This window comes from Atta cephalotes (assembly GCF_000143395.1).
Source record: "Atta cephalotes unplaced genomic scaffold scaffold00041, whole genome shotgun sequence".
In the NCBI taxonomy this organism is placed as follows: domain Eukaryota; kingdom Metazoa; phylum Arthropoda; class Insecta; order Hymenoptera; family Formicidae; genus Atta; species Atta cephalotes.
In genome coordinates, this window is record NW_012130105.1 from 1,656,167 (window position 1) to 1,681,011 (window position 24,845).

At 31.2% G+C, this 24,845-nt stretch overlaps 4 protein-coding genes across 4 annotated transcripts; 2 read left to right on the plus strand and 2 right to left on the minus strand.

Moving 5' to 3' along the window:
* Positions 1-362: 362 nt before the first annotated feature.
* LOC105622206 (phosphoglycerate kinase) lies at positions 363-3,871 on the minus strand. The gene is made up of 5 exons (XM_012203633.1): positions 3,810-3,871; positions 2,958-3,306; positions 1,972-2,310; positions 1,671-1,890; positions 363-1,259 (listed from the first exon to the last, which is right to left on the minus strand). The coding sequence occupies exons 1-5, from the start codon at positions 3,869-3,871 to the stop codon at positions 982-984; spliced, it is 1,248 nt and encodes a 415-aa protein (XP_012059023.1). The 3' UTR covers positions 363-981.
* A 1,709-nt stretch (positions 3,872-5,580) lies between these two features.
* On the plus strand, positions 5,581-9,244 carry LOC105622208 (cell division cycle 7-related protein kinase). The gene is made up of 9 exons (XM_012203634.1): positions 5,581-5,620; positions 7,120-7,330; positions 7,417-7,510; positions 7,583-7,725; positions 7,802-7,913; positions 7,988-8,168; positions 8,257-8,406; positions 8,550-8,665; positions 8,951-9,244. The coding sequence occupies exons 1-9, from the start codon at positions 5,581-5,583 to the stop codon at positions 9,071-9,073; spliced, it is 1,170 nt and encodes a 389-aa protein (XP_012059024.1). The 3' UTR covers positions 9,074-9,244.
* Positions 9,245-10,062: 818 nt separating this feature from the next.
* Positions 10,063-13,619, minus strand: LOC105622226 (protein unc-45 homolog B). Its single transcript, XM_012203651.1, has 4 exons — positions 13,200-13,619; positions 12,591-12,920; positions 12,079-12,519; positions 10,063-11,688 (listed from the first exon to the last, which is right to left on the minus strand). The coding sequence occupies exons 1-4, from the start codon at positions 13,617-13,619 to the stop codon at positions 10,063-10,065; spliced, it is 2,817 nt and encodes a 938-aa protein (XP_012059041.1).
* A 1,477-nt stretch (positions 13,620-15,096) lies between these two features.
* Positions 15,097-17,168, plus strand: LOC105622209 (SHC SH2 domain-binding protein 1). Its single transcript, XM_012203635.1, has 4 exons — positions 15,097-16,170; positions 16,253-16,457; positions 16,529-16,804; positions 16,881-17,168. The coding sequence occupies exons 1-4, from the start codon at positions 15,254-15,256 to the stop codon at positions 17,166-17,168; spliced, it is 1,686 nt and encodes a 561-aa protein (XP_012059025.1). The 5' UTR covers positions 15,097-15,253.
* Positions 17,169-24,845: the final 7,677 nt, after the last annotated feature.

The window sequence follows — 24,845 nt, forward strand, 5'->3', positions numbered from 1 at the left end:
TTTTTAAATTCCATTTTTCATTACATATTCTTGTAATTTACCTTAAGAATTCTTTTCACAATACTACAATAAAATTCTTTTTTATTAAATTTTTCATTGAAAGTTGTACATAATCTTTTATTTAAAAAAATTTTTTCAATTTTTGTTGTAGCTGGTATGAAATAGATGTATATTCATCCTACAACCTTCCAATTTCTTTAAACTGTCGGAAATGCCTCAAAAATTGTGTGCACTGTTATGTTGTACATCATATATATATATATATATATATATATATATACTTATTTACTATAAAAATATAATTTCACAATTACATATACATGTATCAAGCCGTTTAGTATACAGGTATCAAAAAAGGCATAAAAAAATGCGTTCAGTATTTATTTTCGACATTATACAGATGGCCGAAAGTATATAATTACTCTATTAAATAAAAGTTAATATTTACATTTTAATACGATGCAGAGTAATTCGAAGTTTGTGTTCAAACTATGAGCGAACTTTTTACCGTGCAGGGACGATTACATTATTAGTATAACGGCAACTGTCTCTCCTTACAATTATTTACTTAATAGCTAATGATACATATTGTTTTAGTATATTATATTTTCGCACATAATATACATAATATTTGATGTGTTATATACTAAACTGTACAGCAATACAATTATATCATAGAGATCTAAGAGTATGCCAACGTATAAGTTTAATATTTCTCGTAAAAGAATGTTAAGATTTCGAAAAACAAAGCAACATGATTATATTGACAAGTTAAAAATAAAAATAGATATATCTTTGTTCTATGTGAATCTCACTAACGCCAAATTTGACTAAGATCTCTGTCACTCCAATCATGGTGGAAGAAATCATGACTCCCAACATTCGAACGCTACTCATTAAATTTCTATAGAACTAATGAATGTCACGTTGTCAGAACGATTGATCATTATTTTATTTCACATTAATATTTCGGAGACAGATTTACGATGAAGAAAGAGCGGCAACTCCAGGCAATACTTTACCTTCCAGAAGTTCTAAACTTGCACCACCACCGGTGCTCACGTGACTCACTTTATCCTCCGTTTTCCACTTAGCTGCACATGTTGCCGTGTCACCTCCACCGATAATAGTAATCGTTCCCTGAGTTGTGGCTTCAACGACATTGTCCATTAAACTTTTTGTACCCTTATTGAAGTTCTCAAACTCAAACACTCCCACTGGACCATTCCATACTATCACCTTTGCTCTTTTAATTGGTTCTGTATCAAGATAATATAATTAGTAATGTTTCTAATATCAAAAACTTAATGTATTATTACATATACGGTGGTTGTTAAAAGTTTCTGGCAAAAAAAACATATACTAAATATACTTAAAATAATTTTTGTATGTTAATCTGTTTTTTAATGTGTTTTATCTGTTTTTTTTTGTGTATTAATCTGTTTTAATTTATAAGTTAAAATTCTTGTTATAATTAATTTGAATGTAAGACTAAGAACACGATATTTTAAATAGAATATATTAAACTTTTATATTAGAGCTTTTATTTCTAAAGATTCTTTATCTAAGGAATATAATTACTCATTAGTTGAAAATTTTTGGCAGCTTACTATATATTTTTTGAAAAATTTATAATAATTGGCTATGAGTAATGAAGAAAATGTACTTGCCTGCAAACAAATCTCTTGATTTTGGACCAACATCAAGACCCATCCATCCATCAGGTATACCACACTTAACATCCGCAGCTCCTACTGCTGCATTCTCTGCAAATTTATCGGCGGTCACAAAATCCACTGGCAAGTGAATTTGGACATTATTCTTTTTTGCTTTATCTAATAGATCGTTCACAATTTTTGCTCCTTCTTCGTCAAACAATGAGTTTCCAATCTAGAATCACATAAATATAAAAATCAGAAATATTTAATTAGATATCAGTATTGTTTACAATTCTTACTAAATATTACGTACCTTCATACATTTGGACACTTTTAAGAATGTATAGGCCATACCACCTCCAATAATCATTTCGTTCACTTTATCCAGAAGATTATTAATTAATTGAATCTTGTCAGCAATCTTAGCCCCTCCGAGTATAGCTAAAAATGGTCTTTCTGGATTATCTAGAGCTTTTTCAAAGTATGCGAGTTCCTTCTTCAACAGAAAACCGCTTGCTCTTATGTCAAATCCATCTCCCATCATAGAACTATGAGCACGATGAGCGGTTCCAAAGGCATCGTTTATATACACATCTCCTAGCTTTCTCAGAGATGTTCTAAACTCAGCAACTTTATCTTTGTCAGCTTTAATCTAAAATAAATGATATATTAGTCTTAAGTATCATATTTTTACATATTTTAAAATAATTTACATTGAATTAATTCTTAATATATATGATTTTTCAGTCTTTTACTATACATGATGGATCGAAATTCATGTTCGAAATTAATTTATATCATGTTTACAAGCATACAAAAATTATGAAGTGATTCTTACATATACTTTAACATTTTTAGAAAGTATTGGTAAAGTGATGTATTAAAAAAAAGAAAAAAGAAATTTTTTATTTAGCTTCTAATATTTCAAAAAAATATGTAGGACATGAATAACTCAATCCTAAGGATTAAATTAATATCTGCAATTATATTTTTATTTCCTCCATCTGTAATCTAAATCTTTTTGTACAACTAAAGTTTTTTTTGTTATTCTAAGATTTCAAAAAATATGGAAAATTCAAGATTACTTTCTAACATCTCTATTATATTATCAAATAATTTTTTAACTCAAATGTTAATTTGTTTTAAAATCTTTATTATAATAAAAATTGAAATTTGAACAAAAAAAATTTTGAGCGTAAAATTTTTATTTTTGTTTAATTTAGCTTGTGTAAAAAAAATCCAGATTGTACAGGATTAAAGTAATTAAAGTGCTTGAGTAATGAAAATAATTTTTCATACCTTACTTCCATCGGGACCTACTCCTTTTCCCTCCTCCTCGATATGAAATCTCAGATTTTCCAACAAAATAATAGTACCGGATGCTGGATTGGCACAAGCAGTTTCTACTTCTGGTCCGACACAGTCATTCAAAAACAAAATCTCTCTTCCTAACAGAGTTTTCAATTCTTCGGCCACAGGTTTCAATGTATACTTTTCGTCCCTCTTACCGTCTGGTCGGCCCAGATGAGACATTAGCACGATCGACTTGACCTTTTTATCAATAGCATATTTCACTGTGTCCAGTGCAGCGACTATTCTCTGATTATTTGTTATCTTACCCTCCTTCAGCGGCACATTGAAATCAACCCTGGAAAGTTATTTTGTTCCATTATATGCATGTATTTGTGTATGATTACTTACTGCCTTCTTTTCTTAAAAAGATTTTGGGTCTGTTTTTTCTAAACTATTTTGTATACTTTTTATACTCAAATGAAATATACGGCACTAAACTTGCAATAACATTGTTACAACATTACTGAATGACTGCATTCATTAGAAAGAACAGTTTTGCAACTGTAAAAATTAAAATTCTTCAATATGATCTTGCCTTTGGATCTAAATATATAAATTAATCATATTATAAAGAACAAGAATTGCAAAGCTGTTTTCTCTGCTGAACACTGTCACTATTATTTATTGCAATATTGCTGGAACATTGCAATGTTGCTGCAATATTGTTAAAATGTTGCAATAATGCTGTAACATTGCTGGAATGATTTGTGCTGTATGGGATAAGTATAAAATTTAGCAAGAATAAATGTAGTACAGCAAACAACAGAAAAAAGAGCTTTCAGAGAACCATACACGTACCGTATAAGCACCCTCTTGTCCGCCAACTCCACTTTATCGATGCTAAGCTTGTTGAATGCCATTGCGATGTTTTCTCTTATTACTCCGTTTAATGCGATATTCTTGGAGAAGAGGCGTGTATCGCTAGATATGACAAGCCTTGTTAACCCTTTACCAACGAGATACGTAACGTCACAAAACCGACCACAGCTCGACGAGGCCAAGTCACGATAAGTTGGCATCCCAAAGTCAAAGCAAGGTCGTCGAGCGTGGCGACCTCCTGTAATTCTTTGCAACGCTCGATGTGTTCGGTTCAATCGAATGGGAATCATTATCTTGATCATATATTGAACCATATGATTATCGTAACTCTTGATGAACTGATCTGCGATTTCGTACGATTTTTATACATTAAATATGCTATACCTTCATGGAGTGATTTCTTTCCTGAAGGAAATATCTTTCCGACAAATCTATTATAGAAACAAATTCTTATAAGAGTAAATTTTGTACATAGTAAATCATGAAACAGCTGCCCTTAGTTATTATCGCAAGTAATTTAAATAATTGATTATCGTTCAAGATCTTTCGAGAAGCTAGAAAAATTTGCGCGGATAGATAATCGCAAATAATTGCATAAAACAGCCAAGAAAAAACAGACGTGGGTAAATGAGCGGAGAAATGAACCAATCGTGTGTAGAACAAAAGATTGTCATATCACATAGTCTAAAAAATCAATTTTGAAATTGTAATCAATTTAAAAACAATGTAATATACATATTTGTTTAATCAGATAAAATTATTGATTTTCTATTGTTATTCATATGTAAAGAAAATAATTAGAAATATAACGATTGTACAATTCAAAATTTTCTTTTGAGCAATTTTGTTGATTCGACAAATCCGTAATTATAACTTATTGAGTAATAATTATAACTTATTGAGTAATAATATTTATACTATTAAATTTATACTATTAAAATAATATATTAATATGTATTATTGTTTTTTGACAAATGAGAAAAATTAGAGGAATAAATTAAATAAAATTACTAATTTGTTATTTACATTTGATATATGAAAGAAAAAGAGTAATTAATTCGGAATAATTAATTCGGAATTTTGTTTTTTTGGATTATAATAAGTGATTGATTTAATAAGTGATATCTACATCCTTTTTTAAACATGTTGTAATTTTTTAATATATTAATATATTAATATTTAATTTTATTAGAATTTAGATTTACAAAATCATAAAATTATTGATTTTTATTGATTTTAATATAAAAAAAAAATTAGGTTAGTACTTTCATTTAACATGAACAAATTTTTTAAGCTGTTTATTGGTTGTAGGATAGAAAGATTTTCGAGTTTCCAGAAATTTTCTATCTTGTAACCAACTATCAACTTAGGCTACGTTCCAAAACTTTCTCTCTAAGGAAGATTTTACTCTATGTGTTATAGTAAACGCCACGTGTACTATATATTTTCGAGTAAAATTTTCCTCAGAGAGGAAGTTTTGGAATATGGCCTTACAGAGGAAATGTTAACTTTAATCTCATGAGAATCGGCCTTTATCGCACCGCCACAAATGGCGCGAATATAATGAATATGGCGCCAATTTCTAAGGTTATGTTCAAGTTACACCACACAGCTGTATTACGCTAATAATTAAGTAAGAAGTAATTAATCATTAACAGTGAATGACACAGACGTAGAAGAAAATGAGTTTGATGACATATTGATATGATTGATATCATGAACTAAAAATATTCCAGAAATAGGAGACAAGATGGAATCCAATAATTCATATCAAGAAGACAGTGATGATGGTATTATTCTTACTCTTGAAAAAGATTGCTATTTTGTTTGCTATAGAGATATATTTACATTATGCTATATAAATATATACGCAGTTTTATTATTCTATCAGTTACTTACAAAAGCAAACTATTGGGTTCTGTTATTTTTTTAGATAAATTCTGAAGTATCTTTGTCATGGAGTAGCAATTTTGTGCAGTATTTCAAGTATTTTGTACATATTATTTTATTGTTAATTGATTTATAAATGATTTATGAATTGAACTGAATATGAGATTAAATGAATTGAAATTGAATATGAATTAAAATTCGTTTAATTATTATGATTTGAAAATATTTATGATTTGGAATCAATCTTCTATTCAATTTAGCTCTTCTATTCAATCAGAACTTTCTGGAGCTGACATAGGTCTAGATTCTTTAGATTCTTAGATTCTTTATGCAGTGATTATTTGGATAACAAATTAGATGTAATGTTTTCCAAAAGAAGTTCAACAGTGATCATTTCATCTTGGTTTAATGTTAGCAGAGATACAATGTATTTGAAATACTTTTATTGAAAAATAATATTTGTAAGACAATTGTATTTTGTATTTCAGTGAAATACATGAAAATATTTTGTATTTTATATTTCATTAAAGCATGAAACATAAAAATATTTTATATTTCAAATACTAGGATCAATATTTTCTATCAATATTATTACTTACATTACAAAATACAAAAATTTTCTACCTTTCGATTTTAAATACAAAATACATAATACTGTCATGTATTCTGCTGAAATATAAAATACACTTGAAATGCAAGTACTATGTTTTAGATAAAAATATTTAAAATATATGCCCACATTTCTAAATATTAGCAAACAACAAGAATGCAATGATTTATTATATTACATATATCATCTATATCTCTTACTGCACGTAATTAAAGCACCTAATGATTCTGATAAATAAAAATATTTCAGTTTTCTCTGTGAAGTAATGTTAAGTTAAAAAATAAATGCATTATTATGTTTGAATTTACTAGTAGTAGTAAACTTATATAATTATAAACTAAATATAATTATGTTTATATTATGTTTATATTTACTATTATTAAATTCAAATACAATATATTTTTTATCTTATCATTACATCTTAATTCTTATACTTATTATTGTCATTTTATACAAAAATGTCAAACAGTTCAATTTTCTATATATTAAATCTATAAATTTGAATTACTAGTATTCGGATAAACTTAATTCTTTATTCATTCTTTTTTACACGAATTATATCATTTTAATTTTTTGAAATTAATTAATATCTTTTAATTAATATAAATTAAATTACACCTTACAGACCTAGTATTATAACTTTATTATAGATTTTGGCATTCAAATCAATTTTGGCATCAGATTTATCAAATTCAAAAGATTGATATTATTCTTAGCAAAATAAATATTTTAATATTGTTTTTTATAAAATATATACAAGTTTAATAATGATATATATTATTATTCCAGCAGATAGCTGTGCTAGTCTTACGTCATCAATTCCGATAGTGAATAAGTTGTTCAACGTGCATTACAAAGTTGGAAAAGGTGCGTTTAGCTCTGTCTTTCTAGCTACTCTAAAGTCTTCCGACGGACGTAAGAAATTTGCGTTGAAACAATTAATTCCTACCTGCCATCCCGATAGAATCAGACGCGAATTGCAGTATTTGCAACAGATAGGGTACGTTGGATAAATTTTACTCCGAAACAATGTACCATTGTTGTAAATATTAGTTAACACTAATGAGAACATATTGAATATTTTAGAGGAAAAGATTACATCGTTGAATTAGAATTGTGTTTGAGGCATCGTAGTTCAGTAGTATTTGTAATGCCATACATGAGGCATGATAGGTTCGCGGTAAGTTTGCAATTTACATTCAAGTCTTTATTTTGTAAAATCAAAAATACTCACAGTAATAATTACGACAAGGAATACGTCCAAGATATGACTGTTGACGAAACAAAGGATTATATGAGAGCACTATTAATTGCTTTAAAAAGAGTTCATAAATTTCATATCATACACAGGGATGTAAAGCCTAGTAACTTTCTTTATGATCGTAAAAATAAAAGGTAAACTTGTGCAAAAGGAACTTTGCACTTTGTTTTTCTACATCTCGAAAAATGATTAACACAATTTTTTATTTAGATATTTGTTAGTGGATTTTGGTCTTGCGCAAGAATATTATGTGGAGAAAAATATGAGAACAAGCGGAGAAAGTATTGAAGCACATGGGACAAAGCGGAAGAGATCGAATGAAGTGGAGTAACATTTTATGAGTTATATTGAAATGATTTACATATTTCTCTTATTTTTCGTTATAATTTGTTTTAGAATAACGTAAGCCTCCAATCTGATGCTGTTAAGAGAAACGTAAATAATAAATGCAACTGTTTTGGAAAACCTAAAGTGTGCGTAATGTGTTTAAAAGAACCGCAACAGCAGGCACCTCGTGCGGGCACGCCTGGGTTTCGTGCTCCAGAGGTTTTACTAAAATATGTTATGCAAACATCAGGTATGTTAATACTGAACTGCACGATGCATAAAATTATTTCTAGAAATTAAATATCTGTAGAAACTAAAAGGAAAATATAAAATTTCAGCGATTGATATCTGGGCTTGTGGTGTGATAATGCTATGCATACTTAGTGGTTCACAATCGTTTTTTCGTTCACCTGATGACTGTACAGCTTTAGCAGAAATTACAACGATATTTGGTTCTAAACAAGTACAAAAGTGTGCACAAAAATTAGGTATTTTAACAAATACTGCGATTGTGACAAATGATTTATTTATTCGAATTGTTTCTCATTTCTTTAATTTCTAATTTTTTATATTAATTTTTGTATTATGTTTGTTATTTATGTGTTATTTATTTTCTTTTTATTTAATTCAGGCAAAAAGGTTATCTTTAGTGAAAATTTGCCAGGCGTGGATATTAAATCTTTGTGCATAAAGTTAAAACAAAGAAACAAAAGTATGATATATGATATACAAAATAGTATACATAAGGTATATCTCGTTTATATTTTAAGTAATTTTTTTTATTTAATGAAGCAATATAGCAGGAGAAAGCAATATAATCATTGATTGAATCTTTCTTGAGTTTTATATGTTAAAAAATATTAAAATCATTGTGACGTAGAATATTCGTGATATAATTTCATTTTGTTGTCAAATAGAATTGCCTTTTAAAATTGCCGCGAAAATTAAATTTTTATATCTAATTTTTCTCCTTGTTGCTTCAGATGCATATAATATTTTTATTTTTATCTCAAAATATTATAAAACTTTAAGGTACCGCCAGATATCGAATATCCAAAGGAGGCGTATCATCTTTTGATGAAACTTTTAGATTTAGATTTCAGGACACGTATTACCGCAGAGCAAGCATTGGCTCATCCATTTTTAAATTTATGATATTGATGCATATTTCAAATATGTTAATGCATGCGTTTTTAAATATTTGAAACATTTTTTTAAATTGTTATGATTTCGTTAAAATTACAGTTTTAGTTTATTACATTTGTTGTTTGTAAATTGTAGTTTTCTATTAAAATAAATTTTCGGACTAAATAAAATTGTTAAAAATTAAGAATTTTCTTAATAAAGATTTTCTTATATTGTCCAAAAAAATTTATTTATTTTTTTTTTGAAATATATAATATATAATTTTTTGAGATTTAATATAATGAATACTAAAATTGAAAAGAAAAGTCATGAAAAATGATCTGTATCGATGATCATTTCTTTCTGGTATTTTATCCACACTTTACATTATTAATCAAATAAATTTATTATTTAAAATTCATTATTTTTTTGAGAGAATTTCTAATATATATTTAATTTTTTTTATAAAGGACTAAAGTAAATGTACTTGTTGTTAAATGGATGACATTTTTGGTGTATAACATAATTATGTACGATATTATCTATAAATAAATATGTAATATTGTATTTAAATATATTATTTTTATATAACTTGATGCGATAATGATTATCTATTCTAATTATGATTTCATGCTAAATATATTTATAGTTAATTTACTAAAACTTTATATACAATATCTCCGTGCATGTATTATTTCACACAAATATTTAAAAAATGATATTGATTTCTATAGTTTGTGTTATCACATATACGGTCCTATATAATATATAATATTTAAAAAATAATTGCACTTTGGCAAATTTATATAACAAATGTAATCGTACGGAGATATATTTAAAGATATCTAAATATGAATATAATCGCATGAATATGTTTAAAACGACAATATTTCAAAAATTTCATTGTAACGTTCATTTTATCGTTTAAGGCACTCGATCTAAAATATATGACATTTAGAGGAACATATGACATTTAGATCTTAATTAATATTATCTAAATGTTCATACATACAATCTCCTTAAGCGACATGTTCTACACTAGTGCTTTGTGATGATTCGTTTTCTTCATTATTTTTCTTGATCAGTTTCCATTCCGCAGCAGCCTCTAAAGCAGTAGATGCCAATTCCCTGATCTTCTCATTTTGCATAGTATCGTTTTTGCTCAATGCCATCAACAGTTCCATTATGTTTGTTTCGATGAGTTTTGCAGCGACGTCTTTAGTACTTCTTATCATATTTAGCACAATTACAATACCTCTGTGTTGTACGTCACTGTTTGGATTAGCAAGTAAAAAGCGCAGAGATTCCAGCCAATCTTTCGAGTCAAAAACTTTCTCGCAAGCCTTTTCGCTGGCAGACGTTAGCATCGCTAGAGCTCCAGCTGCTGCTATGCTAGTATCTTCATCTTCATCCTCGCACAATATCACAAGATACTTGACTCGATCATTCTCGTGTTCGAAGTATCGAATTACGTCCTCGCATATTATCAAATTATTTATAACTTGTGTGGACGCACGTCTCAACATATCGTGGTCCTCATACATATAAGCCTCGATCTTCTGGAATCCTCCCTCCTTCAATATACGTTTCCGCACGCTGTCGTTCACACCAGCTAAATTACACAAAGCCATTAGACTCTCGAAATTTTCGAGAGCGGAACACTCCGGGTTCAGGAGATTTATGAACGGTCGAACAACTTCCATGATCCTTTGACCGGGAAACGCGACTTCCGGATTTATCGTGATTCCCAGACGAGCCAAGGCTTGCGAGGCTTGCTTCTTTCCCTTATCTGTGCCATCCAACGCTAACGGTAGCAAAGCCTTCGTGCCACCTTGTTGAACGATCATTCCTCTCACTTCCTGTTGACTACATATCGCGTTGAAAACGCGGGCTATCAATTCCTTGCTGTTCTGACTCTCCGTTTTGGCGAGACTCACTAGAGCGCTAGTCACACCAGCCTTCGCTAACGCACACAGTCTTTTATTTACGAAGTCGATGTCATCCAGTTCATGTTCCTCAGGAATATGATGTTTCGCAAATTTTGCCAATTCTATCATCTCAGGTATGAGCTCTTGTTTATCGTAAGCGTTGCATAAATTTACCAACGTCGTGACCACGCCGTAGAGGACCGATTGATCACCAGTTTTAGCGAGCTCAATCATTGCTTGTACGGCTTGTTGATCTTCGATCAACTTTTCTTTGACCTCAGCATCGAAAGTGAGATATGACAGACCTTCTACAGCCCATTTTCTCATATCTTTATCTTTTTTGGGATTGATCAAGAATCGTCTGCAAGCTTCGGCTAATTTCTTTGTCGCTCCATCCGCAAATGGTCTAATAGTTGCATCCGTGCCTCCAGAACTACCCAACTTGCACAAACCCACTAATGCTCGAACCCGAATTGAATCATCTTTAGACATGTATAGCTTCTTCAATATATTTACACCTTGACTTATAATCGCGTTGGCCTTATCTTTTTTAGTCGCAGCAGCCACGATACATTCGCAAGCCACTTTTTGCTGTAATACATCATCTGTTCCTGCCATAACGAGAATCATTTCCAAAATCCCTTCTTTAGCCACAACTGCATTTCCAACGTCTAATGGGCCTAATAATAAAGTTGTTATCGCAACTACTACACGTATCTAAAACAATCGATAATAATTAATAAATTTTTAAATTTCGAAATATTTATCTTTTCTTAATAAACATACTTAGTTATAGTTTTATTTCATTTTAATAAAAATTAGAAGAAACATCTTTAATAAATTAAGCTTTAGAAAATACAATATAGATAAAAACCAATCATATTCTTCAATAAATATCGATTCAATTTTTGTTATAATATTGTAATCTAAAACTTAAAATATACACACATAATATTAAAAATTAAAAAGATAATCTTCTTTGAGACATTTTTGCTTTAAATAAAAATAGATTTCAAATCATTCAAAGAGGCTATATTAAAGAATGTATATTCTTTTCTTTTGTGGAATAAAATAAATAGAAAAGATCAGAAATTACAGAATTCGTACCTTCGATTCTATGTCAGGCGAAAGCAATTTATCTTTGATAAACTCCTCGATAGCGTTGCTAAATTTCTCCTTAGCTGCATCATAGTACATGTTTTCATATATTTTAGCTAAGCATACACTAATTATAGTTCGCGTGGAAGATGTGATATTCATTGAGGATTCATATTTGTATTCTTCCATTTCACTAGCCACTTCCATCAATCTCTGCAAACCGCGAAGCTCAACCAATCGTTCAGCCCAATCTAATGCAGTATAATGAATGTTACGCATAACAAGTTCTATTATTGCATCTCTTGTAAGGCCTGTTATTGTTCTATTCGTTATACTATACAATAAACACGACAGAATCGTGTCTATTTCTTTCTTATACGCCTCACACAAACCCTTATCAGGTTTAGAATCGAGTTTATTATCCATACCACTGTAAGCGTTCAGTATATTCTGAAATCAAAATATATACAATAAATATTTAGTTACGTATAATTATACATTTAGCGTCTCCTAATATTTACCTGTAAACAATATTGAGATGCGTTGACTCTCTCTGTAGATGTGCTGTTCATCATTTTTAGATACCAAGGCACACCAAGGTCTTTTATAATAGATTCAGTTCGACTAATATTATTTTTGCATAACTCGCCTACAATACGAATCGCGCTACAGATTACTTCTTCACTCTTTTCAATTTTCACAAGCTCTGCTATTTTGAATACACCTTTTTGTTTAAAGATCTCCTCGGTACCAGCTCTCTCACGTGCGAGCACAAGCAGATTATTCATAGCAGTTTCACGTTTTTCTTTATCTACGCTCATGTTAAATGCTAGATCCAGCATTTGTGATACCTAAAACAAAATTAAGAGTACTTAAATATAATGATCTATAATATAATATAGATTAATTGTAAAATATTATATTCATATAATTTTTATCTATATACAATGTATGTAGATTTACTCGACAATTATAAAATAAAGAATTTAAATTATGTAACATTGAGTAAAACAAGAATGTATTAATATATTCATAATATATAAAAATAACATATAAAAAATGTTATATTATCTAGATCAAATTATGTCCAGTAAATTAATAAAATTTATAATAATTATGTATGTATTTACTTTGGCACTAATACGTGAATTTTCCTTATGACGTTCTTGTACAATTTCATGTAAGCGCGCCACTATAGGCTGAATAACTTTATTATTAGGATCAGATAAAATGATATTCCTTGCATCTCGATATGCCTCCTCAAATCTTTCTAACGCTTCTAATGCTTGACATCTACGAAACAATGCCTTGGGATCGTTAGAACATATCTTTAATGCATTGTCGCAGTCTTTAATTACGTTTTCGTAATCGCGTAGTTTCAAATGAGTAGCAGCTCGATTTTTATAGTACACTGCTTTCTCAACGTTATCCTCATCAACTAATTTCAATGCATTTGTGTAGTAACTCAAAGCTTCAGACCAATTGCCTTTGTTAAACTCTTCATTGCCTTTCTCTTTCCACTCCTGTGCAGTCACATCTGTCTTTGTCATGATAGAAAAGCTCTATAATAAAAAATATAAGATATTGCAACGTATAATATTTCAACGTATTGTTATGTAAAGAATAATTTTATGAAAAGATTCTTCTGTATTTGTAATATTTTATATATATTACTTTATATATGAATTTTTTCCATAATTTTGCAAATATTTTAACTTGTAACAGAAACACATAATTTGAAGTTAAAAGAACATATGATTCTTCATGATTTATTAATTTTTGTTATTAGATTATTTTTAAAATAAAAGCATTCTTCAAGTTCAAAATTATAAAAAAATAAGACTGAAATATAACATTATTTCAACATTATTTCAAAGTAACATTATATTCCAATACTATTTCAATATAAAATTATTTCAAATTATGAAACATATTATTCTAAATTATATAAACACACATGTGGTGTTAGTGTATATATATATATATTGGGTTGTCCGAAAAGTCGTGCCAATGTTGAAGGAAAATTGAAACGCAGAAGATTTAAATTTTAGTATATATTAGATGTAGTAAAAAGAAATTCATTATTTTTGCATGAAATTGAATGGAAAAATAATGGATTTCTTTTTATTACACCTAATATTTATTAAATTATATAGGTTAGTCGGCACGAACTTTCCGGACAATCCAATAGTTTAATAATAATACAATTTTTAGTATAACATCTATACGTAAATTAAAATCAATTGTCACAATAAATTTTGTAATGGAAAGCTGATACTAAAAGTTTCAGTAAAGATTAAGAAATATCAAAAGAAAAAACAGATTTCAATTTGAATGTCTCACCTTTTGTTTGTTGACAATTTACAATTAATCCAGAGGGAGATAGACCTAAGTTTTTAAAACGAGCTTCCAAGAGTAACGGTGAACAATTCTATTTCCTAAAACTTTGACACTATAATTAAAATCGTAGTTTGCAATTCATTTGGTGCTCATTTTCGGAAATGATCCAGGAATGCTTGTGCATTGTATTATAGACGATGTGGAACTCCAGACGTAGGTTTTGCGAAGGTTTATTTTCGGCGAATCATCTGTGACATAAATAGAAGCATTGGGTTATAAATATAGACACGATAATGCTTCCGATTCGCTGGCTGTAATTCAATGATCATTGATAGCGAAAGTTCGAGAACAAGAAATTTATATGGGCTAAACTTGATTCTGTTCGATCAACATTTCTATGCGGAAAGGTTAACACAAGTAAAAATTTCTACGTTTGAGGTTATACGATCATATGCAAGCGCAGCATGAAGTTCGGAGCCGCGTCGGAGATTTCCGGTTCTTTCCGTTCAAAATTACATTTTTACATCATGAAAATGCTCATTCTTATACTTTTCACTTTTATAATTTTTTAATTCAAAGAAACACAATTGACTCCTTAGTTACCGATAATTAATCGGCATTCTACTATTATCCAACGAGCCATCAATGAGCCTGTTGTTAATTATATGAACGTTCATTTTTGATGGCGTCTCCTCGATGTCGCTTCTGATTGCGTTGTGATTTTCGAAAAAACGTGGTGTGATAATTTTGAAACACAATACTCTATACACGCATTAGAGACTTGGAATCACCTGGAATCATCTGGACAATTTCGTAAATAGGACCGTGTGTGAATATATGTAAAATGAGCGAGCATACACATATATACACCTTCCATGATAAAACCCTCGCTGAGAGATTGGAGGAGTATACTAACATACTGTCCGCACAAGGGAGAATAGTGCCCGCCTCGAGCATTCGAACGGAATGGATCTGCGACGTGGAGCTCGTCATTGAGCCGGTCGGCTGGCAGGCGTTGTGGAAGATATCGCGTATGACATGCGAGAACTATGGTATTCGTTATCCAACGATTGTGAAGGTGGAGGTATTGGGGATGGATTTCCCAATGTTGAACGCTTTAGTGAAGATCACAGCTGTTCAAGATGACATACATCTACCCGAGAAGCATGAAGTGTCACTGGTTGAGTTGTATCCTACTATCGATCAGCAAAACCACAGCTTGGATATAGTAGGTACTGCACATTGCGTGGATCGACTACGATTTTTCTACAATTACCTGTGGATGCCATGGGATGAGGACGAGGATGATGATATTGATTGGGTGGAGCAACATCTGGAGCGTAGGATCAGATTGTACTTTGACATGAATAACGGAATTATCAATAAGGAAACGTGTGACATTATTAAGTCATTAATCAGTGAAGGAAAGGAGATACAGAAGAAAATTTCAACATGTGAATCTTTGTTACCAGAAGATTTTCAGGAAGATGATATGCCTGAAGAGCTGGCACAGGAAACATGTACCTTGATGAAACTCCACTTTCGACTTCAGCAGATTAAAGCAGAGATGGACCTATTGGAAAATCCTTCGTTGAGAGGATTGCTTGGGAAGAATCAATCATATAACAGAAGAAAAAAGCGCAGTGATAACGAAAATGGGAAAAGCGTGTATTATTTTGTGTGGTTGGGTGGCATTGTGAAAGAACTCCAGGAACTTTCTAACAAAATTCAAACGATGTTGCCTGAGGATGCACCTATTAAGTACATTTCAATTTTATTAAGCAAAAAGAGTTGTAGGAAAGATTGAAAAATTATTATAATTTCTACATTGTTTATATTTCAGAATATGTGGATATTTGGATGATGTTATGGATATATTTGAGACAGGCGATACTATTTTGTTAGGTGAAGGAAACTATTCGATTAAAGGTTCCACTGGATTACAAGAAGGAGGTACAATTATAGGAATTTCTAACACAGAGAACACTATAATTTCTCCACATGACACAAATATGTCGTCGTCTCTATTTGATTTTTCTGGCAATGAGGTATGCTTCAGTAATAAATTTGTCAATGTTTCTGAAATTTCTGTTATTGATTTATTTATGAAATTCAATAGATATTGTTGAGGAATGTCTGCATCGACTTGGGATTACTTCAGGCAGGCATAATTATCAGAAAAGACTGTACTGTAATTGTAACTGGTTCTAGAATACGTGTCTCTAATGTCACTGCAAATAGTAATGCTAAATGGGGTGCAGTTGTTATGCCAGGAGCAAAATTAGTACTTGAAAATACAATTTTTCAAGAATTAGGTACAGCGATCATTATTTATGGAACTGGTGAAGTTGTTATGAATAATTGTCAATTTGAAAACTGCTCCGAGGGTGTACGGGTGATTACTTTGCATTAATCTTGATGGCAACACAACTTTTTGGAATGTTTGTAATGAATGTATATCACTTTTTTAGCTCAATGACAATGCACGTTTTACTGCAACCAAATGCTCTTTCGAGAATATTGAGAGCGGACATGCTGTAGTGATGGAAACTGAGAAAATAACTCGTTCGGAAAGCGTGGACGTGGGAAGCGAATTGAGCAGTGTGTCTCTTAAAAATATCTTTTTAAATGAATGTAAATTTTTCAATAATCACAAAGGGAATATTATGTTGAGACCAAAAGACACTGCCGCTCTTATACATAGACAAATTAATGATACGACAGAAGAATCAGCATGTAAAGAAGCTATGGAATTATGAGTTTCGCATTATCTGTCGCATTATTATAAATTAATTTTAAAATCATTACTATCCTTTTGATACAAAGTGCAAACGTATTGGTATATTTATAAAAACGAATTTTATATATAAGCTTTCGAATATTTTTTTACGGAAATATATCTAGTAGTAGAAATGAATAATATCCGCCTCGTCTTCAAATTCCATGAAAATTTTTCATTAATATAAAAAGTGATATATATATATATATATATATATATATATATATATATATATATGTAATATTTTTTTTAATGTATATATAACATGTATAACTTTATACGTATGTATATATCATTTTTATATGTATATATTATTGATGCTTTTCACCAAGAGAGTGTTCCAATAATGATAGATATAAGGCATAAGAACAGGGAATATCAAACAATAGATTTCAATCTATCAGAAACCATGTATCAATGTAAAGCAATTTCTAATAGAAATTTATTGCCTACATGTGTACATTTTATTCTTTGTTCTTATTTCTTATTCCTTTCATTGTGTCCGAGCTAACAAATAATCATTCAATCTCATATTAATAAACAATAAGGATATAATTATTTTATAGCAGAAAATAGTTTGGGATTCACGTCTTTTTTCTTTTCAACGTAAAAAAAAACTAGTTATAGAAATTAGGAATGAAGATACTAAATATTACCAATTGGTTTTCTTTATCGACTGATTTTTTTCGAGTGATAATGTATCGACAGATTGAACTATCTTTACACACAGCTTATTATTTCTCACAACAGATGTCGCAACTATGAAGTTTCGCTAGTTCAGTTCTCCGGTTGCTTCGGTCGCTGGAATGTGCCGCATGTTGAAATATCGGGTTATATATTGACGTGAAAATTCTGAGATTGTGAATTTTGATAAAGGTGGACATCAATTATCAACTCATCACATCCGTCACGAATTTATCACGTTAATGCGCTCGCACTTGTTAGTTCTGAGGTGGAATTTCATGGTAATTTTATGGCGGAATTTCATTCGCGCGTGTATCCATCCGTATCATAACCTCGTCCACAGATTGTCGGATCGGGTGTTTCGCTCTCGTGTCGACGAACGTGAGTATTTTTCGTCTCATTACTGGTAACAAATTATCTTTGAAATCTCTTCGATCTACATCGTACCGAATGTTCATCGAATCCCATGAACTTCACGACCGCGGCGAGTGCAACCTGGAAGACGTTCGAACTCGCTCGCGTGGCATCACATGACATATATGGATATTGTGGATTTACGTCGTAATTCGCATGCGTGTTACTGCCTTTCACATAAAAGGAAAAAGAGTCATCGATACGATGTGAATCGTAATTCACGCGCACTGCCGGTTTGTCTTCTCAATCCAACATACCGAGTCAAAAGAAAGTCGAAACAACTTTATTTTGACGTCAAAACGATGATTTTTGAGTACAAAATTTTGACCCTTAATTGAGAAGTTAAGAATCGAAATAAAGTCATTTGGTTTTTCATTGTGGCTTTCGTGTGTTCCTTGAAAATCGATCCGCGATTCACAAGTGTTCGCAAGTGTCGCCGAAAGTATCGTTTTCTCCTTCCTTTTTCTCTCTCTACCTTCCCCGCCACCCTCGTCTCCCTCCTCTCATTGCACCGGCCATGTGCTCGCGCGCGTTGACACGTGCACTCGGCACGTATGAATGAAACGTCATTCGCGCCAACGCGCCCAAGCGCATCGATCGTACACGCCGATTCCCCAAGTCTCGCTCGGTCTCTCGCTGCTAATGATTAATCGCGTTTTCCGTCGTCGAGCGAGATAAAACCGCGCCGCCGTCACGCTTTGATATTGAGGCGGGGTGATTAATCGCGGCCGACGAGGAGGCAACGCTGCCACAACGCTGCAACGGGGCAGAAGGGAGGAGGAAGGGGAGCGAGCTGTCGTTGGCAGCGCGCTAAACGAGCTCGGACTGTCTGGACTGCCGACTGTGTTACTCGTGATGTATCGCACGCGATGCATATTCATGGCTTAAGGCAGGCGACATACGTAATAAAAATGACGGGTCTTCGAGTTTTGCGAAGCGGTCGAAATCAATACCCGTATTCAGGTCTTATATTTAAGGCTTCTTTAAATTTCCTTAAGTATCTTCACAGATACTCTATGAATTATTTCATTGGCTACTGAGCATTTAAAGATAAATTTAAGGAAGTCTTAAGTATAAGGTCTAATTATGAATACGGACAGAAATGTTATTCCTGTGTTTATCATTATACGCACTGGAGATTGAGGATTGCGAATTGAAGATTAAAATTCGACTAATCAGATAATTTTCATTTTAATCCGTTTGGTTCCGATTGGTTAAAATTTAATCCTCAATTCACAATCTGGCTGGCATCCTATGCAATTCTATGAGCGGAAATGTACAGTAGAATGGAAGAACACGACTAATCATAATTCTGCAGTCATTATTTTGTTTTTTTTTTGCGATTGGTCTCGCTGTTCCATTCCGCTGTAAATTTCCGCTGATTTCCGCTCATGGACATCAGCCTCACTCATTCTCCAATGCGTAGTGTGACACGAAAGTTATGTGGAATATCTATTACCTCGATTCCTCTGTTTTATCTCGAAGATCTGTCCCTTGAGAACACAATTTGAAAAAAAAAAAGATTAATCTGATATTCTCCTCGTACTTTCTTCTTGACATGTTGAATATGGATTCTGATCAATTTTACTAAAGTTACTAAAGATAGTCACTGTAAAGAGTGACAAAGTCGTTTTTACGATTTGTAAATGTAAATATCTCGCTGGAAAACTAAAAATTACTTGCCATCTCATACAATTTTCTTTCTTAGTTTCGTAGGTTTTTTTTTAACGAAAATTAATTTTATCCAAAGCTCAATTTGGATCAAGTAAACGAAGATGAAATGAAGCGAAGAATGAGTAAACAAAAGTATAAGAAAAAGCTTAGAGAATATATAAAGTAAAAATGCCAATCAGAGCCAATATTAGATGTTTATATATCATTTTAAATTTTTTATTGAAATTCAAATTTAAGACGTTTCAACTCCTCACTTTTAGATTATCCTTAATAACAAATGTCGGATTTGTTTCATGGAAGTTGAAGTAATTATCGCAGTCAGATGTAGTAAATAAAGAAAGCCACTGATGCCTGTCAATGTAGATTAATCTCGGTTCAACTTTCATTTTTCTAATTCTTATTGTTAGAACTAGAAAAAGATGAAAGTTAGTTAAACCAAGATTAAAATGAAACTACATTGATAGAATCGGGCACGAGATACGTAAGTTTCGTAATACATTAATTAGGACGTTGATATATATAAGTTCATATATAAAAAAATGAGATTATGAATTTGATATGATCCAAGCTCATTTGACTTACATAATTTAGAATTCCACTACCGGTCCATACATATTTGAAAAATTTAATCGATATTGACGCAGGTGAAACTTATGTATGTCAGCGTGACTTTTATTTTACTGTATCTAACTACGATAATTATTTCAATTTCCATGTAACAAATCCGACATTATTATTTATTAATTATTGAGAATGATCCAAAAGGATGGGATCGAAACGTCTTAAATTTGAATTTTAATAAAGAATTTAAATTTACTCATAAAATACTGTTTACTCTGGAAGAGAGATTAGCACTTTTATTTATATAAAATGAGTACAATTTGAATAAAAAACTGAACTACGTCACGAGTACTGGCAAACGAGTTGCTCATTCGTGTTTCAGACTTATTTGTTTGATTTGCATTGGAATTCCTGTAACTCTTAACAACAGTGATATCGATGTTTTTATAATTTATAGTTACTTGGAATTCTGTAATTCTTAGGCTCGTTTTCACGACATGATTATCTAAAAATTAAAGGTTACCAACTACCAAGAGATTCATCAATGAAATTCATGAATTTCTTGATAACTTTTAAGCTTTAGCTAATTATGTTGTGAAAAGAGCTTAAAAGTTACAGAATTCCAATGCTGGGATTGGTGTATGTTAGAGACACTATAATAGAGTGGAATAGACTCTATGATAGAGGCCACGAATAATTTTGTCATAAGAAAAAAGGATATACATATACTATATCTTTTTATACATGCTATCTCATTCCAATTTATACTCTTTTATTCTAGCTTATTGTAATTGACAAAAACGATGGGTCAATAAAAAGTTTATCATCTCGCGGTCAGATCTATTATAGAGTCTCCAGTTTGTGTATTTTAAGATCTTCATTATAAAGTTTCTACACACTGAAAACAGAATCTGATAGTATAATAGTTAGTATATGTGGAATGAAATAATTCCAATCAAATGTTCGGTTAATATAACTAAAAATAATTTTACTTTTCTATAAATATTTGTAATTATGTATTATCAAATATAATCAACTGTTTGGTAATACTTACTAAATATTTAGGAAAAGAATATTTAGGGAAAGTAAAATTATTTTTGGTTATATCAATTTAACATTTAATAGGAATTATTTTACTTAACGTTTGATAGCTATCATTAGACTCTTTTTTAGTGTATATATTTAGTGTTCCTACAATGAGAAAAAATTTACTAAATTTTAATAAAGAATTGTTTGAATAGTATTATACTAATGTAATATTTATTTACTAAATGAAAATATATAATAATTATTAAATTAAATTAATGTTTTTTGTATTAAATAAAAATTTTATCCAAATAAATATGCGTTTACTTAGTAAATATTCAAGTGGCATTATTCGAACAAATATTTATTAAAATAAATATATTTTTTTCTTCATGTATTTATTATAGAAACTTCAAATACAATACATATCGATTTTATAATGTCAGTCATCGGTCACTTCACGAATTATTCATTCATCTTTGTTTGCGCTTCTTTGTTTCATTTGGATTCGGTTTTGTATTTTAATGAATCGGCATCATAATGTCAATTGTCGGTTACTCAAAGAATAATGTATTCTCAAAATATCGATGCTAAAAATATTTTTTCTGTTGTTTTACAGTTTTCTACGATTACGCGCCCAAATTATTGTGCCGACAGATAGAGATGATTATTAAAGCTAAGTGTAACCATACGACGACATCATCGTTGATAGACACGTCTCACGACATGGTGGAGATGACTGCACCGGCGCAATCCGTCGATGGACAAACGCAATTCGGCAACACGCGTCATCTCGAGTCATCGGACTGCATTTTTGTCTTCAAAAATACGTTCTCGGATTATGAGGAACCGCCTTCTGACGAAGAAGTAAGTATAACATTCAATCGCCGTAACCGATCTTCATAGAGTTTTTACACGGCAGTTTAACAAGATTGCGAAATAATTCGCAAAAAGCCGATTACATATTTTTTTTAATATTACCGGAATATCGCAATTATATTCTATATATTCTACCTGCTCAAATAGTACCTCCTTAAAAACAAAGTTGCGTCTCTTTTTAAATTGCAACATTGCGGAAAATAACGTGTAATTTATTACACATGTATAATTTACTACGGTAACATGTAATTCTCAAGCGCAAAATCTCCCGGTTTGGTTTGCCGCATTAAAAAAATTATTTGTTCTTTTCTCAAGAACTCAGCTCTTTAAAATTATCATATTCGTTAATTATCATTGAATATATATTAAAATATTTAATATTTTATTATATTTGTCTTTTCTGTATCGCGATTATTTTCATAGAATATTTTTGTTATATTTAATTTGTTCTTTTGCTTTTTGCGATGTAGAAGCTAAAATTATTTTATTGTATATAAATAAGTTATGAAAGAATTTTACAGCGCGTTCTCTCTCTCTCTCTCTCTCTCTCTCTCAATATTCTATATGTATTGGGTTGTCCGGAAAGTTCGTGCCGCAAAAGATTTAAATTTAATAAATGAAATTAAAAATTTAAATCTGCGTTTCAATTTTTCTTCAAAATCGGCACGAATTTTCCGGACAACCAAATATATAATCGGAGTAATTAAAAACCGAATTCCTTTAGATATGCCTGTATAATTTCGATTCATCTGCTGGATGTTTACTTTGTAAAATAAGAATGAACGTTTCTGCACGTTCGAATCTTGAGACGTTTACTTATTTAAACGCAAATTGGCATACTGTGCATGACCTAAAAGTTATGCGCACATGATGTAACGTATTTAGCAAATAAAGCCTATACGTATTAGCAATTGTTATGGGACTAAAGAAGCTTTCGATTGGCTTTTAGTTGATATCAGTCGCTGTTACAAAATAAGGAACGATAAAAAAGTACGGGAGATGATTTTAAAGCACAACTTTACAGTCGATCACATGGCAGCAGATTAAATTAATTCCGCTCCACCTTTTCTTTCTAGTCGCGAGGGTTCGTCGTGCATTCTCTCTCTCTCTCTCTCTCCTCCCCCCCCTCCCCTCTCTCTCTCTCGTTGAATGCACCAAAGTCCGATACTATGCTACACAAACGCTTTAATACCTGATTGCTTTCCACTCTGCGTGTGAGATGTACGTCTCGGGGAGCTTTGGCAAAATATATTATTCAAAGATACCCACATCATAATCGCTCGCTTCTGAAATACTCGTCTCCGGTGTAGGGCGCAAAATCGTGGTTGAATTATTATCACGATAAGTCTCTCTATCATGGTATATGAATGATTGTCATTTTATACAACAGGATTTCCCGCATGAAACTGAATGCGATTAGTGTGAGATAACAGCGGAAAAAAAATAAATTCATATTTTACGCAGACAAAAGACATCACGGTGTAGAGATTTTATATATGTATTATATTTAGCGTGGAAAGGTATATGCATCGTCATGCATGTCACTGCAGTAACAGGTCGTTTAAACTTTAAACAGTACCTTTCGAATTTCAATTTTTCTTGAGATGGGCTGACAACGTTTGACAGCGGGATTTTATAAATCATTTCGTAACATTGTCGCGATTATGAGCTATTCGTGCATAATGCATATCCTCCGTCAGGTCACGATCGTACGTCCCTACATGTTATTCGGAATATCTACAGCACCATCTCTGTGTCTCCTGGTTACTTGTTCGGTCGCGTGTCGCTCGTTTGCAAACACCGTCATATCGTAGAGTCGTAGTGCCCGATAGCATCAAGATAAAATGTTGCAACTGAACGCGTACAATGTGTCGCGCGACAGTACTTCCGAAAATATTCTCGAGTTGCAAAGTTCAACAAAAAAGCAAAAATAGTCCGAGATAGTAGTCGGTTCGTGCGCGTGGGAAACGAGTGTGGGTCTGATAAGAATAGTCGGACTGTTATACAAGCAGGTGAAACCGCTCAAGTGCGAGAAAATTTATGTGGAGAGGGCTGGGTCGCGGTGTAACAGGCCATGTAGATGCTCATTAATGTTGCTTAAAGATTTCATCTTTTGTCGACTGTAGCATTACAAGTATAACGAAGAGGATTTCTTTCAGGCAAAATGGATTGTAATTTATCAGACTCAGTAAATAGTAATTAACAGTAATATAATATTATTATTATTATTATAATTTCATACTTAATATAAATTTAATATAACACATGTTATGTGTAACAGTTACAATGTTGAATGTGAAGTTATGATATTAATTATATTACTTTTGATTGGAGTGTTTATTGGATATTGACACTTTAATTTTAAAAATTTTATATATATATATATATATATATATATATAATAAAATTGCTCACATAT